At 67.7% G+C, this 8,980-nt stretch overlaps 2 protein-coding genes across 2 annotated transcripts in view; one reads left to right on the top strand and one right to left on the bottom strand.

Moving 5' to 3' along the window:
* Positions 1-7,932, bottom strand: part of RASAL1 (RAS protein activator like 1 (GAP1 like)) — an 8,095-nt gene extending 163 nt beyond the window's left edge. The window contains exons 1-18 of the mRNA XM_010563371.1: positions 7,868-7,932; positions 6,255-6,311; positions 6,051-6,164; positions 5,885-5,946; positions 5,663-5,792; positions 4,738-4,819; positions 4,520-4,657; positions 4,145-4,233; positions 3,849-3,966; positions 3,603-3,756; positions 3,331-3,395; positions 3,078-3,190; positions 2,689-2,881; positions 2,463-2,600; positions 1,482-1,626; positions 1,054-1,226; positions 827-964; positions 5-119 (exon numbers count right to left, since the gene is read on the bottom strand). Coding sequence (XP_010561673.1) covers positions 5-119; positions 827-964; positions 1,054-1,226; positions 1,482-1,626; positions 2,463-2,600; positions 2,689-2,881; positions 3,078-3,190; positions 3,331-3,395; positions 3,603-3,756; positions 3,849-3,966; positions 4,145-4,233; positions 4,520-4,657; positions 4,738-4,819; positions 5,663-5,792; positions 5,885-5,946; positions 6,051-6,164; positions 6,255-6,311; positions 7,868-7,932 — 2,089 coding nt within the window. The remainder of the gene's footprint in view (positions 1-4; positions 120-826; positions 965-1,053; positions 1,227-1,481; positions 1,627-2,462; positions 2,601-2,688; positions 2,882-3,077; positions 3,191-3,330; positions 3,396-3,602; positions 3,757-3,848; positions 3,967-4,144; positions 4,234-4,519; positions 4,658-4,737; positions 4,820-5,662; positions 5,793-5,884; positions 5,947-6,050; positions 6,165-6,254; positions 6,312-7,867) is intronic.
* A 48-nt stretch (positions 7,933-7,980) lies between these two features.
* Positions 7,981-8,980, top strand: part of WSB2 (WD repeat and SOCS box containing 2) — a 4,532-nt gene continuing 3,532 nt past the window's right edge. Inside the window, exon 1 of the mRNA XM_010563370.1 lies at positions 7,981-8,294. Within this exon, the coding sequence (XP_010561672.1) occupies positions 7,981-8,294 (314 nt within the window). The remainder of the gene's footprint in view (positions 8,295-8,980) is intronic.

The raw sequence follows: 8,980 nt of genomic DNA, 5'->3' as shown, positions 1-8,980 counted from the left end.
TGGCAGCAAGTCCAGCGGCCGGCACGGTAGGGGCCCGGGTGGCAAGTGGGCAACATGGCCTCGTTGGTGCTGCTGGCCTGCCGCACCGCCCAGAGCCACTGCCACAGCTCCTGGGCGCTCTGCGGGGACAGGGAGGGAGGGGGGCATCCCGCTGGGTACCCACGGGCACCCTGCGCTGGGCACTGTCAGTGGGGAGGAGGAGGAGGAGGGTGGAGGTGGGCACGGGTAATGCCGACTGGGTCCTCGGTAGGGGTGGGCACTGGGGATGGTGGTGGGCACCAGGGGCAGGTGACTGGGAGTGACAGTTTGATGGCAAAGGTGTCCAGGTAGGACCTGGTGAGGAGATGACACCACACCACAGGAGCCAGGGGACCCCAGTGATCCCAGTGCAAATAGGGCTGGGACCCCAGTGATGCCAGTACAGACAGGGCTGGTACCCCAGTGACCCCAGTACAGATATGGCTGGATACCCCACTGATCCCAGTATCCCAGAGGTGGTACCCCAGAGACCCCAGTGCAGATATGGCTGGATACACCACTGATCCCAGCATCCCAGAGCTGGTACCCCAGTGACCGCAGTACAGCCAGGGTAGGATACCCCGATTTCCCCAGTACAGCCAGGGCCCAGACACCCCCTTGACCCCAGTACAGCCAGGGCTGGGCACCCCAGTGTTCCCAGTACAGCTGGTGCTTGGGTATAGCTGGATTTGCGACCAGGACCATTCCCACTGTCACCATGGGATCCAGGGGTGCCGGGGAGGGAGCTCCCAGGGTGCTGGGGTGGGGTGTTCCTGGGGTGCCCAGGGAGGGGTGGGGGGGCACCCACCTTGCACTGGATGTAAGTGGTGTGGAGCTGCCCAGCACCATCCTGTGCCACGATCTGCATGACATGGGGGTGCTGGAAGGTGCCCTCGTCCACACGCTCCACTGCCCGCATCCACGGCACGGGGATGGAGCAGCGCACCTGAGGACCCCAAAACACTGCAACTCACTGCACCCGCATCCCCTCCCTGGGCACGCGGCATGGGGTGGGGGGTCACAGGCAGCACCCACCTGCCACTCGGGGGACTTGGAGTAGGTCAGGGCCTCGGTGCTGAGCCAGAAGTACCTCTTCTTGAAGGCGAAGCGGGGCAGCAGGGCAGGCCCCCCCGCCGTGCGGGTGTGCAGGTACCCCTCCTTGATGGTGGCCAGGGGACGGAAAACTGCTGGCAGCACTGGCTCCTCGCCTGCTGTTGGCCATGGCACAGCCGGGCAGGGAGGCAGCGGCATCACCCCAAGTGCCACCGCTTCCCCCAGCCCCAGGACGCCTGTCCCCAGCCATCCTGGCACCATCCGCATGGCACCAAGCGGGTCCCTCTCCCCGAGGATGCTCCCAGGATGTGGGGGACAGCAGGGATGATGGCACTGCTTGGTATCAAGTGCTGGCACGGCCAGACCCCGGCACCAGCAGTGCCCCCACGGTGCCCGGTGTGCCCACTCACCCTCGGCACTCTCCACCATGACCAGATTGTCCAGGAAGGCTTTGACACGGGTGACGCTGGGCAGCAGGACGGCGTGCAGCGGGGCCATCCACGGCTCCTTGCCCTGCCCCAGCTGCAGCCCCAGGTTGCCAATGCTCTGCAGCGCCTGCCCCACGTGGGAAAGGGCTCAGGCTGCCGTACCCCCCTTGGCGTGGGGGCTGCGGGGGGGAGCGACCCCGGGGTTGCTGCTCCCCTGAACCCTGGGGGCTTGGGAATTGGGGAGGAAAGTGGAAAAGCAGAGCAGCTGGGGGGTGGGGGGTAATGGGACCCAAGTGCTGCCCCAGGCTGGCTCCTGCGCTGTGTCCGACGTGGGGTGGCATGGCCCGGTGATGAGCAGGGCTGGCCTCGAGCGGTGTGGGAAGGAGCCAGCCCGTGGCATGTGGCATGGGGGCAGGAATGGCTCTGCCCTCTCCCATTCCCTGCGATTGCCATCCCTCCACTGGGTCTCCCTGCCTTTCTGGGGTCCCCATCCCTTCCTGGCATCCCCATCCTTTATGGGTCCCCATCTTTTCGGAGGGTCCGCATCCCTCCCTGATGTCTCTGTCCTTTCTGGGGTCCCTCTCTGGAGTCCCCATCCCTCCTTGAGACCCCTGTCCCTCCCCAGGGTCCGCACACCTCCCCAGCATCCCTGTCCTTCCCCAGGTTCACCGTCCCCCCCTGGGGTCCCCATCTCTCCCTGGGGTCCCCAACCCTCCCCAGGGTCCTCATCTTTTCCCAAGGGTCTCCATCTCTTCCAGTGGTCTCCAACCCTCCCCAGGGTCCCCATCACTCCCCCAAGGTCCCCATGCCTTCCTGGGCTTCCCATCCTTCCCCAAGGGTCCCCATCCCTTCCTGGGCTTCCCATCCTTCCCCAAGGGTCCCCATCCCTTCCCAGTGTCCCCATCCCTCCCTAAGGTCCCCATCTCTCCCCAGCATCCCCGTCCCTCCCCGGGCTCCCCACACCTTGGCGAGCAGCAGGAGCGTGCGGCCGGTGCGGGGGTCAGCATGCTGCTCCCGGAGGCTGAAGAGTTTCGGGGTGAGGACGGCAGGGGCAAAGAAGCGGAGGAAGAGAAACCCACTGATGGAGAAGTACCGCACCTCCTGGCCGGGGAAAGGGACAGCTCAGGGCTCAGGCCGGTGGTCCCGGCGGCGTGCGGAGCCCCAGCCCCGGCCCTGCCACCTGCCCTACCTCGTGCTGTGCCGAGGGGAACCGCTCCTCCACCCGCCTGCGGAGCTGCTTGAAGGCCACCCTCATGAGGAGGGGACACTTCTCCACCGAGCCCGCGATGGCGTCGATGATGTCCCCCAGGTAGCCCTTCAGCAGCTCCAGGCTGCTCTCCCGCACCCGTGCCTCCGACAGGGACCCCTTGAAGGAGATCCTCCTGCGGAAACGCCGCTGGGTCAGGGGGCACCCGATGCTCAGGAATGGGCCACCCCGAGTTGGCCAAAAGCCATCGAGGTGACCCACGGGCTCAGCAGCAATGGGCGACCCCCTCCCGCAGGGGACACTGGGATGGGGATGATTTGGCACGTGCCAGGCTCCATGTCCCCCCACCCCAGCCATCCCCCAGCACTCGCCTGCTGCGGCTCAGCTCCATCTTGCCGGGGTCCAGCTCCACATACTTCTTCTCCTCAAAGATGCGGTTCACCACGGGCTTCAGGACCTCGTGCAGGTAGGGCAGCCCCACCACCTGCAAAGGATGGGAAGTCACCATCTTTGTCCCCAAACTGTTCCCAGATGCCCTGCTGGGATGCAACTTGGCTCTGTGCCCCGATGCCATCATGGGAGGGGCGCAGCGGGGACCCCTCCGGTGTCCCCTTCCACGCTCACCTTCATGAACTGCTCCACGGACTTGGAGGCCAGCGAGTTGGATCGGAAGAGGGTGTTGGGGTCCGCTGGAAGAGTGCAGATGTCACGGCGAGGTGGGCACGGGGCGATGCCCCAGCCATCCCTGGTGTGCCCGACCCCACAGACATGTGGCACCTTTCCTGCCTTCCCCTTGGTGGCCCCACTCTTCTCCCTATCAGGGTCTGGGGGGACCCTGACAACCCACTTTCCTGGCTGAGGGGGGTGCAGGTGGTGCCCCCAGCCCTGGCACTTACTGGTCCTGGCCAGCTCGCGGGTGGTGAGATAGTCCAGGAGGGGCACGGCCAGCCCCTGCCCCAAGAAGATCTTCACCAGCTTGGTGGCCACGTCCTGCCGGCTCTCCCCCGAGGTCACCTCCTCCAGTACGGCCAGGGCCGTGCCGTCAGGGGGCTGTGGGGAGGGCAGGGTGGGCATGGCAAGGCCCCCGCGCCGGTCTGGTCCTCGGCCACCCCTGAAAGTCCCCCCCAAGACCCAGTACCCACCTGGCCCGGGCAGAGGATGGGCTCGGTGAGGAGCTGGATGAGGGGCTGGTAGTACGGGGGGGGCAGGACCCTGTCCTCCACCAGCCGCACCGCCAGCCGCAGGGCACCCAGCTGCCCCCTGCAAAGACACGGGGAGGGGATCGGCCGGATCCTGCACCCACCGCCCTCCATCACCCCGGCTCCTTCCCGGCTGGGATGGGGGTGGGCCACCCTGTGTTGCCCTGGGCAGAGCCGCCCTGGGGAGCTGCTCATGCAGGGTGCAGGCAGCTGCCTGGCCCTGCTGCCTGCACTCTCACCCGTGATCCTTGGTGGTGCTGGGGAAAGGCAGGAGCTGGAACCAGCCCTTGGTGGGGTCTGTGCGGATGGTGTCCAGGGGAAACTCGACCTGGAGGGGCCAGAGGCAGGGTCTGAGGTGGGGGGGCATGCACCAGCACCCCGTGCTGCACCCCGCTTCTCCACCAGCGGGGACCCCTCCTCGCAGGGGAGAACCCAGGACACACAGGGAGTCTGGATGTGGCACTGCCCCCGGCTCAGCGGGTGCACGTACCCCTGTGCCCATCCCCACGGGTGCTGACCTGTGGTCACCTGAACCCCAAGCACGGGGAGACAACGGGGGTGCAGAATTGCCCCCCAGGCCCCTGCCCCATGCCATTGTGCCCGGAGCTCCTCACCTGTCCCAAGAAGTCGTTCTTGCCCACGATGTCCCAGTCCCACACCTCCACGCTCAGCACGGCCTCCCCCAGCTCGCCCTCCGCCACCTCGAACTCCAGCACCTCGTCCCAGCGTGGGAAACGGGTTTTCTTAATCACCTGCCAGGGGCGGGGACCGGTGGCCGTGGGGGTCGAGGTGCCTGAGCCTCTGGGTCCCAGCACCCAGCACCCTGACTCACGGCCGTCTCCAATGTGTGCCCGCAGCACGACACCCGGGCAAAGGGGTCCGAGGTGCCCGAGAGGTCCCGGGGGGCCAGGTCCCTGTGGGGAGGTGGGGGTCAGTGGGGGGTGCAGTGGGCAGGGAGCCCATCCCCGCCAATGTGGTCCCTGCACCCCCATGTCGCCCCTTCTCCCCCAGCTCTCCTGGGCACACCAGGCACCCATGGGGCAACCAGAAGGTGCGGGGCGGGGGGGATGCTGGTGAGAGTGGGTCCCCATTCCCCAGCGCTCCTGCTCCGAATCCCTTCCTCCGGTCCCTGGGGGCCAAATGGCACAGCGGGGGGGGGCTCTGCTGTCCCTCCTGGCTGTCCCCATGGCCATCCCGTTGCCTTGGTACCCGCTTCGGTTGCCATGGCAGCGGGATGCTGCCTCTGCTGCCTGCTCCGCTGCCAGCATCCCTCCGTCTGGCAGCCGCGTGTGTGGGCACACGCATGCACACATGCAGACACACGTGCACACGTGTGCACACGCACACCAGATCAAAGCAGAGGGGCAGCCTGGGGCATGCCTTGGTTTCCCCCAATTTCGAAGCCTAAAGGGGAGAAACCTGGCAGGAGACCCAGGATGGGGATCATCCCCAGGTACCCCGTGGCTCTCTGGGCCACCCAGCTCTGCCCCTTGTCCCCCTGTCTTCATCCCCGAGTGGGGCTGGCAGTGTCCAAGGCAGCTCATTCCCCACTGAGACCCCACGGCATCGTGACACGTGGGTCGGCATCATCGATGTCCGCAAGCAGGACAGAGCGAGGCCCCTTCTTGGTGCCGAGAGGGGAGGATGAGCCCCGTGCCACTGCTGTCCCCATCACCTCCCCTCGTACCACCGCCCAGACCCCACCAGCCAAAAATAAGACCCTGGGGGTGGCTGTGCCAGCCCCCCGCCCCCCCCACCTGGCCTCGATGAGGTGGCAGCGCAGCACCCGTGGGTGGCCCTGCTCAGGGACCTGCAGCTCCAGGTGGATCTCGCCCTGCACCTCCTCGTCCGGGTCCACGGGCGCCAGGCTGAGCCAGCCGTCAACGCCTGCCGAGGGGGACAGGGTGGGTGCCCCATGGTGCCGGGATGGGTCCCACTGCCCCCCCCGCCCCCAGCCCCGCGCCATGCCCCCCACTCACCCCGTGGCTCAGCCGAGATCTGCCGGCGGCTGAGCGAGACCTTGCCGATAACGTCGTCCTGCCTGCGAGGGCAGAGACGTGGCAGGCGCTGAGGCCACCGACGGGGACGTGCCACCCCTCGGGGGGCTCCCCAGTGCCCACCCGTGCCCCCCATTGTCTCCCCTACCCGATGGTGTCTTCATCCAGCACGTAGATGGCGAGGCTGCGGAAGCCGCAGGGCAGGCGCAGGGTGTACTCCTCACCCCAAAAAGGGTTCAGGCTCTTCCACACCGTGGCCGTCCTGCCGGTGATGGGAGAGGTGGCTGCACCCCCAGGGAGAGCCCCCGTCCCCGCGCGTCCCCTCCCCGGTGTGGCACGGTGTCCCCCGTACCTGGCCACCACCTCGTTGTCCACCTTGACCACGCAGTAGGGATCGCTGGAGCCAGACCTGGGCAGAGGGATGTGGGTGCGTGCGGTCAGCCCCCCACCTGGGGCTCCCACCCATGAGCTACTGGGGGGGCACAGGGTGCCGGATCTGAGCATCACTTCAAACCCCACTGGCGAAGCACCAGCCTCCGGGGGGTGAGATGAGTTTTCCGGTCTCAGCCCAGCCCCGTAGCTGACATTGGCACGGGGACACCTTTTCCCAGCCCCCACTGTGGGCCACCCCAAGCCATCGCCCTGTGTTCCCGTGCCCCCCCACCCGTGGGTTCCCCGTGTGTCTCCAGCAGCACAGCTGAGCCTGCCTGAGTTTCTGTGGCAAACCACAGTGTCAGGGTGACACCAGCTTGGCCCAGGGCCCATCCCCAGCTTAACCCCTTCCATGGGGGAGGATGGGATAGAGGGGATGAGGGCTGGATCCAGGGGTCTTCCACCTGGAAAGCCCCTTCCCCACTCATTTATGGCAGCTGGACCAGCACGGGGGGATGCCAGCCCCGGGGTGGTGTGCCGGGGGCGATGCTGGAGCCCCGAATCCCCAGCTGCTGGAGGCAGGGGATGACGAGACGTGCTTCAGCAAGGAGCCAGACCCCAAGTGGGGCGAGGGAGGTGACCCCAGTCTCCGTCCCAGCCACGGGCTGGGGGACAGACGGGATGGTCCCAGCTGCGGGCTCAGCGGGCGATGTTGCATGCTGGCTAACGAACCGGCGTTGTTAATCCCCAGGGGTATCTCGATGCCTCCCAGCAGAGCAAAGCCCCCGGCCTGGCAGGTCCGGCAGGGACAGGCAGGCAAACCTCGGCAGCGCGCTGTGGGGTTGACAGCTCCCGTCCCCCTCGAGAGCCCAGACGGGAGCGGGTCACCCCGAGCCCCTCCGCAGCCCCAGGATGGCCCCGAGCTGGGTTTGGGGGGGGGGCTGGGAGCGGCACTGGGCACCTCATCCCTGTCCTGGTGGGTCTGGATCACCCCACAGTGCCCAAACCCCCCGAGTGAGGCACCTCGCACAGCACCATAACCCCTGTCAGGTGGGGAAACTGAGGCAGGGAGGTCCCGCTGCCCACAGCTGTTCCCGGCTGCCCAGCCCTGGGAGCGGCCGGCACTGCCAGGCTGGCACATCCGGAGGAGCCCGGGGCTGCCAGCTCTGCCGAGGCATATCCGTGGGGCAGGAGCGGGCAGGGGGTCTTTCCACTCCCCCCCCTCACTTAGCCCCTCACCCCAAGGGTGCGGATGCCCAGCAGGTATGTAGGGGTGCCCCCCCCAGTGCTACCCACAGCCTTGGGGGGATACCCTGTGCCCACCCTGCTGGGGGGCAGCAAAGGGATGCTTAAGGGGTTGGGGGGCTCATACGCCTCTGGTGGGGGGGGGGCTGAGGGGGCTGGCAGTCCCCTGCCACCCCCAGACCCCCCCTTTGCAGCAATGGGTCCCTGCTAGCATGGGTGCAAGCAGGGACCCCCAAAACCGCACAGAGAGCAGAGCCACCCAGGGCTCCCACCAACCCCCCTGCCACATCTCCCAGGGTGGGGGGCCAGGGGAAATTGGGGGACCGAGAGCCCCCCCGAGCCACTCACACATCCTTGGCGGGCAGGTCCTTCCCCTCCACCACCCGGCAGTGCAGCGAGGTGGTTTTGGCCATGCCGGTGAACTTCAGGGTGGGCACCTAGAAGTCCACGGGGGGGCTGCGATGGGTGCCCCCGAGGTGCCCCGAGCCGCCCCCCCGCCCTCCACCGCCGGTGGGGCTGCCAGCACCGTCCTCCTCCTCCTCCTCCTCCTCCTCGCCCGCTTCTCGCTGTCGCTTCTTCCTTTTTCCTCTTCTCGATTGTTTTTCTCGCCGCTTCGCTCCCCACCTGCGCCGGAGCAGCGGGCGAGAGCAAGCGAGCCGGAGCGCGCGGGCACGCGGCGGCGGGCGAGCTTGGGTGGGCTGGCCTCGTGCCCACCGGCCCACCGGCACCAGGCTGGTAGCCACGGGCAACTCACTGTGGGGGTCCCCCCCTCTGCGTACCACTGACAGCCAGCGTGGGGAAAGTCATCGTCTGTCCCCCCACCCCGGCCCTGTTCTAGCGATGGGGAAACTGAGGCACAGAACCATTGCAGAGCGCTGGCCCCTTGGGGTGTGGGGGGGCAACTGCTAGCCCGTCACAGCTGAGTGGCACAAGGGACCGTCCCCAGGCTGGGGGGGCTCTGCTTGTACCCCAAAGTGGCGGTGGGGAGCCTGGGGTGAGCATTGGCCTCGGGGCGGGGGGGGGGGGGGGCAGTGGAAGAAGCAGGCTGCTTGGGGGGCTGCTGGCACAGCGGTACCAGAGACACCCATGGGACCTTGCCCCCCACCCCTGGGTGCCCCCCACCCTTGCAAGGGACACACTGAGCCAGACCGGGGGAGACTCCAGCAGATCCCAGCGCGTCTGCGGGTGCAGCTCCCCGGATCCCCGTGCACCCTGGCTTCTCTGCATGGGGGACCCCGAGCCGGGGGGGGGGTGGAGGCGGCCCCCCCCCACTGCTAGGCATAGCGGGGGGCATTGGGAGGGGCTGGAGGGATGGCCAATTTGGGGGGTGCGGGGGTGGGCTGGCCAGATGTCTCCTGCAGTGACTCACGGGAGGTATTGCCAGGGTGAGCGTCACCCAGTGGGTGCAGGGTCCTTGGGGTGCCACTGCCGGGGGGGGTGTCACTGTGTGGGTGCTGGGTC

Source organism: Haliaeetus leucocephalus, unplaced genomic scaffold (genome assembly GCF_000737465.1).
Source record: "Haliaeetus leucocephalus isolate CR32 unplaced genomic scaffold, Haliaeetus_leucocephalus-4.0 Scaffold165, whole genome shotgun sequence".
Lineage (NCBI taxonomy): Eukaryota > Metazoa > Chordata > Aves > Accipitriformes > Accipitridae > Haliaeetus > Haliaeetus leucocephalus.
The sequence above is the reverse complement of the archived record's forward strand: the minus strand, read 5'-3'. Positions and strand labels throughout refer to the sequence as shown.